The 6,437-nt window shown below is 36.7% G+C and overlaps 1 protein-coding gene across 1 annotated transcript; it reads left to right on the forward strand.

Annotated features, from left to right (window-relative positions):
• The first annotated feature begins 1,571 nt into the window (after positions 1-1,571).
• On the forward strand, positions 1,572-4,238 carry LOC149262929 (la-related protein 1C-like). The gene is made up of 5 exons (XM_089425472.1): positions 1,572-2,142; positions 2,259-2,412; positions 2,826-2,916; positions 3,099-3,170; positions 3,256-4,238. The coding sequence occupies exons 1-5, from the start codon at positions 1,761-1,763 to the stop codon at positions 3,574-3,576; spliced, it is 1,020 nt and encodes a 339-aa protein (XP_089281598.1). The 5' UTR covers positions 1,572-1,760; the 3' UTR covers positions 3,577-4,238.
• Positions 4,239-6,437: the final 2,199 nt, after the last annotated feature.

Consider the following 6,437-nt stretch of genomic DNA (forward strand, 5'->3'; position numbering starts at 1 on the left):
ATTGATTTTTTTAATAGGTTAAAATTTTAAGGATAAAGTAAAAGGTTGGAAATTGAAAAATATTTTAATAATTTTAATTATATAATTTGAAACTCAACGAATTTTAGAAATTCATCCCTTAATGTTGTGAGAAATTACTCATTTTAAAAAAATAAAAAGAAAAATTTAAATAAATTCTATTCCTCCATCCCATTTATCTTTTTAACTTACTATTACTAAATTAAAATAATTCTTTTTCCTAATATTTTATTTTTAAATTTCTCTTTTTCACATTTCTCCTCTCTGTAATTTAGTTGTAATTTTTTTTTCAATCTCCACTTTTAGTTTAATTAGTCTTTACATTCTCTCCAATAATCAAATAGTTAAAATTTCCAATCTTTATTATTTTTCCACAAGAAAAAAACCAAACTTTTATTTATAGAAATAAAAATTACATTTTGTAGACACACATAATGTGTATGTTTAGGCCGATAGGCCTTCCTTTGAAAGGGACTTTCGTCGTCCCTTTGTCCCTCGTACTGACACGTGGCATCGGATTCGAATGGCAAAATCAGAGGTTTTTCAGTCTCGTGTGACAGGTAGCGTGAGAATAGAGCGGGACGGTTCTGCAGGGAGTGGCGTCAAAATAGAGCGGGACAGTTCTGAGGGAGTGGCGTCGTGGATATGAGTTACTTCTTTCCTGAAAGATAATGAGTAATAGTACCTGAGTTGTCGTAGTTCCTGAGATGCTGAAGCAGGGATGGATCCCACGTCTCTCCTGCCATTTTGGGGAGTGAATTACTTATGATTTGCCTGAATGAGGTGATCAGTCTCAGAAATTCAAGTGATGACCTTACCTTTATTCAAGCAAGCAGTTGGTGGGCAGTTCTTGAAATGATTCTAGCTACCCTTTGAATCCAGCTTCGTGGATACTGTACCGGCTAAGAGATGTGATTAACCATTTGGGTGCACCTGCCAAGTGATAAATGAGTATTAGCTTTAGAGGTGATTTATTTTCATTGGAAATGCTTTGAGAAACACACCCATGTTTGACTGGTGCACCACATAGCACAGAATGCCTTTGGCCGAGGGGCATGATTCTTGCTAGAATCACCCAAAATTTGCATCTGATCTCATCCTTTTTGAGACTCTTGCCACAGCAAGAATGGAACCAGGGTGGACAGATTTATACCCTGTCACCAAGCAAACCAGAAAACCAAGGCTCTGTTAATTTATTCTCTATTCTGTTAATGGAAGGAAACTTGTGTAAAAGTTAGTTTTAGTAGCTGAAATAGCTTGATCTTGCTCTTAGTTGGATTTCAGAGGCAAAATTTTGTTCTGTTAATAGAAGGATTCTCGCACAAAAGTTTGTTTTAGTGGCTGAAACAGCTTGATCCTGCCCGTATTTGGATTTATCAGTTGTTTTGTTCTCACCCAAGTTAAAAGATTTTGGTCTTGCTCATGATTTTGTGCGAATTTAAAATTTTGTTGATTTATCAGTTGTTTTGTTCTCACCCAGGTTAAAAGATTTTGGTCTTGCTCATGATTTTGTGCGAATTTAAAATTTTGTTAACAGAAAAAGATCTATATTTACTATCTGATTTTACTTCTCTCTGTTATGTGTTGGACACCAGGTTTTGCCGCCTGCAGTACCTTTTAAAAAAGCAGCTGACAACACTAGCCCTAGACTTTCAAAGAACCCTGTTTTCAGTAATCACCAGAAATTAGCTGGCAGACGTGGGAGTCCTAATGGAATCAAGCCGCCATTTTCTTCGCCTGGTATGCCTCCATCTTCACGGATTCCCAACAAGCTTTTGCCAGTTTCTAATGTTTGTGCAGACACTAGTTTCAAAGGGAACGGGGAAACTGGAGTGAAGGGATTTATGCCTATGCCTGGTGGTAATGAGTATACCAGGCCTTCTTTCCAAAGAGGGGTCAGATCATTACACCCGCAAGGTGGTCCTAATCCATATTTGAGCAGCTATGGACATAGGCCCAACAACATACACGAGCAAAGAAGGCTTAACTATGATTGGAATTCTCAGCAAGCTCTTTATGGTACAGATAATACTGCAATGTATCAAAGAGTTGGACCAAGGAATCGACCACTTCCCCCATTGATTCCTCCAAATTATGGTTTAGCAAATAATCCTGGTTTCCATGGTAATTGTATAGTGGTTCTTATTCCAATTCATTTGGCAGGAATAGTTCATAGCTGTTTCATATCTTGTTACTGTCACAATATTCATATTTGTAGTGGGTGAATTTTTGTTTTGCAGCTATACCAACATTATATTTTCCACCAAGAACACACCTAGATAGTGTTAGAGGCGGGCCTTATTTTGTGCAGCCCCCACCTCCTGGTGTGTTCGTTTCTGCACCTGATCCTCAGTTGTGTGCTAGCATAGTCAAACAGATTGACTACTACTTCAGGTTTGCTGAGACATACACTTTTATTACTTGTGGCCTATTTTCATGAACCAAAACAATTAGTATGTTTGTAATTCATCAAAATGTGATTCTTTTGATTTTTTAATTCTATGACAAATAGCTCACGCTTACTGCCATCACGGTCAATCGAGTACCATGCCAGGTTTTCCTGCGCAGGGGTCTGATTATTCTGATTATTGTTGTTCCATTAGCATAATTGATATGTTTTTTTCCCTCATAAAAAGAACTTATATTCTCATTATCCAAAATATACATTATGCAGACTAACAATTGATATGTTTACTTATTACTAATTATAAAAAGCCTCTTTACTTGAACTTTCTATCTGCTTACAATTAGTTTGTTCTTACCCCCATTGTGTTGTACATTCTTTACGATTTATTTGTTGTCTGCAGTGTTGTAAATTTATGTAAAGATCCCTTTTTGCGTATGAATATGGATGGGCAGGGTTGGGTGCCTATTTCATTGATTGCAGGTTTTAATCTGGTGAGATATTGGATAAGTGTTCATCTGTTATTATTCAATGTCTTTTAAAGCCTACTACTGTCTACAATTGATATCCCAATAAGTTCATAACTTTTCTGGTTTACATAAAGGAGATTATCTGGTTTCTGTTCAGGGGTAGAAAATCTTGTATATAATAAAAGATTCTATAATATCTTTTGCAGATTAAGGCATTAACATCTGACATAAACCTCATACTTTTTGCATTGCGAAGTTCAAGTGTAGTTGAAGTGAAGGTGAGTGTCATCATCACCTAACTTTTCAGAACTTGCCATTATCCTGCATTTGTCTATTATTTACATTTTCAGTCTTTTGTGACAGGCTGACAAGATAAGGAGGCGTGGTGACTGGTCAAAGTGGGTCTTACCTGCTGGAGTTATCAAATCTACGTCAAGGACTCAACCACAAGACACCTGTATAAATGTTAATGCAGGCAATGTTGAAAATGATGCTAAATTGGAGGGACAAACAAGTGTTTCGTCAAGGCATCTTATTGGATCTCCCTTAACAGAAAATGGAGTTCCAAGTGGAGTTTCATCTGAATTGGAGAGAACTTCAGATCATGGAATATCTAAGAGAACTTTTCCTGAAGGGGATATCATTAACGGTATTCTTGATATCAGGATAAATGAGACAGTATGAACTGCATTTTTAAGCACTATTTTTTTCTGTACATTATAGGGTTGCTGAATGAAAAGAATCTGGTGGTGTTCCAGCAAAACTGAGTGCTGGAAGGTTTCGATTTCATATATTGGGACATGAGAAAATGTGGAATGAAACATCATAAAAACTTCTTATAGTGATCTTCAGTTTGGCAAAGAGTTGGGAATTTAACAGTTCACCTGCAAAGACCTTAATTTGCATTTTTGGAAGAAAGTTCTTAATAATTTTAGATCATGGGCCATTACTCATGATCGAAAGGCTATGAAGTCTATTTTGGTATTTGCTATCTCGGATGGATGAACTACCTCTGGTATTTTCTGCTTGGCATGCTGGGTTGCACATTCTGCTGTCAAAATAATGACAGAAGATGACTTTGATGTAATAATGACAACATTAATAGATCACAACTCATTACTGTTTTGGAAGTGCAACTTTTCAACTCCTTTGGTTGAATCAATTTTGAGTTAGGAGTGAGAATAAATGACATGCATGCTAATTGTTGAGCTAAATAGTACATCTTCTGATATACATTCAATTCGATATTACATTTGGGTGGTCATGCTGAAATTAATTTGAACTTTTTGCATTGTCAAGCTTTTCCTGTTTACATGACAAGTACTGATATTTGAATTATTGGCTAAGGTGTGAATCTTTCAGTTATCATTCTGATGGTACTTCGAATAAATGTTTGTTTTAAGCCAGTTTCTGTTGTCTTTTTCGAGGATTGATTGTCTTTGGTTAATCCAAATGATATGGAGCCTATATTATGTTGATGTTTTGTTTGCGTAAGTATCGTTCGTCATGTATTGGTGAAAACACTGATCAAAGAACTGATTAACATTTAGAGACAGGAGTTGCACGTGGTCATAACTTACGCAACTCTATTGAAAGACCGAAAATTTTAATCTTTAACAATATTGTTGCTCTATTTTGTCTTTTGGATTGTGTTTTTCGTTTATGTATTAACCAGATTTTATAGATGGGTTTTGGTTCATGCCAGTTTTAAACTTTTTTTGTAGTTAAACTTTGGTTCGATTCTTGCTTGCATTCATCATTTAATGTTTTTGGAGTGATGAAGAGAATGTAATGGACAAGGGAAACTCAAAGCAAAGCTTCTTTTTTTGGCATTTATGCTGAAGGTTTTGAAATTTTTGTTGATATAACATTGGGTAATCCAACAGAATGATGATTGCACTTCTGATAATGTGTCTAGACTTATTCCTTGTAAGATTTTTGCCTACGTTGAGAACAGTAGAAGGAATTGGATTTTTTGTCATTGAAGCTAAATCTAAGTGTTTCTTTTTGCCTCTTCATACAATGATTTGGGCTTACTGCATTGGAGATGCAGTTCATTTTGATCCTTACTCGTAACTAACATTTTCAATCCTGAAGAAATATTGTTTGGCGATGAGTTGGTTATGACCCAGATTGGAAACATAGAGAAAAGCTTTGTAGATACAGCATTGGTTAAAGCAGCAGAATGGTGCTCACTCTCCAGGTATAGGCTTGTCTACCCTTGAAGTTTCTGCCTTTTGAGCTGATTAGAGGTGTAATGGGTCTAGATTTTGTATGTCATTTTGACTATCTGAATTTAGTGGGTACTCTTTGCTCTTCCTTCCTGGAATCTGTACAAAGATAGATTACAGTGAATGTCTTTATTTCTCTAGTAATTAGATTGGAAATGTAAAGGATCGTAAAGAAAAACGTTAATCACCTTTTATATTAAAGTATATATGATTTCTCGTAGATACAACATTGGTTAAATCAGTAAGGTTGGTGCTTACTCGTCAGGCATAGGCTTGTCCGCTCTTAAAGTTTTTGACCTTTGATCTAACTAGAGGTAATGGATTCTGATTTTGCACGTCATTATGACTCTGAATTTCCTTGGTGTTCTTTGCTCTCTTCCTGGAGTCTGTAGGAAGATAGGTTCCACTGAGTAGAGATGTATTGCCTTAATAATTACCTGATTAAAGTTGTTCATTTATAAATGAGAGATTTAGATATTGTTGATTTATTTTATCAAATGTTCCCTGACTTTGTAGGGGTCCTGAAAACTTGAAAAGTATTTTTGTAAAGACTTTGCCTTGGAGTTCGCTTGAACTGCATCCAAACCCAGCTCAATTTTGTCAGTGAGCTTGACAGTTCACTTACAATTAATCAGCCTTTGCTTGAACTGCATCTAAACCCAGCCCAATTTTGCTAGTGAGCTTGACAGTTCTCTTACAATTAGTCTGATCCTTAAAGACCCTTTTCTAAAGTCAATCTGGTTCTGAACATGGCCATCTACATAATTTGGAAGCTGATTGTCATGGTATTCACACGCAACTTTGGTCTTACTCACAGTCTCACCATGATCAAGGAGGTCCCATGACTACTCGGAGAACTCTGCATTGAGTTCTTCGTAAATCTTAATGTGTTGTGCGGGTCCACATGGGTCATTTCTGTGAACTCTGTTGCGGGCTTGGTAATCTGGGTATGCTCAATATCATCCTTAGAAACTTAATCAGAGCTTGTTGAGTGAAAGAGGAGTGGGGACAGTTAAAGCCTATCACTTAAACTGTGCCCTATTCTTATAGGGCAGTCTCTTTTCATATGGTGTTGCTTCATGATTATGTTTAGTATGATATATATGTATATTTTTTTTTACCCCTGACCGTAATGATCCATAGCTCTGCCGGAGCTGCACACCATTCGGCTTTACTACCGAAGCCTCACCAGGGTGGACCCCAAGGATTGAACCTGCTCCTCATAACAGAGGGCCAGCGGACTGGGAGGGGGATCCGACCCATTGGGCTACCTGTCCGGAATATGTTAAGTATGGTATTTACTTGTGCACCATA

This window comes from Pinus tabuliformis, chromosome 6, assembly GCF_031772625.1.
Source record: "Pinus tabuliformis cultivar Carrire ecotype Pingquan chromosome 6, CPIR1, whole genome shotgun sequence".
Classification (NCBI taxonomy): Eukaryota; Viridiplantae; Streptophyta; class Pinopsida; order Pinales; family Pinaceae; genus Pinus; species Pinus tabuliformis.

Coding starts and splice junctions, on each gene's coding strand:
- LOC149262929 (XM_089425472.1), top strand. CDS start 1,761: ATGCCTCCATCTTCACGGATTCCCAACAAGCTTTTGCCAGTTTCTAAT. Junction 2,143..2,258: donor AAATAATCCTGGTTTCCATG/GTAATTGTATAG, acceptor TTTGTTTTGCAG/CTATACCAACATTATATTTT. Junction 3,171..3,255: donor CAAGTGTAGTTGAAGTGAAG/GTGAGTGTCATC, acceptor CTTTTGTGACAG/GCTGACAAGATAAGGAGGCG.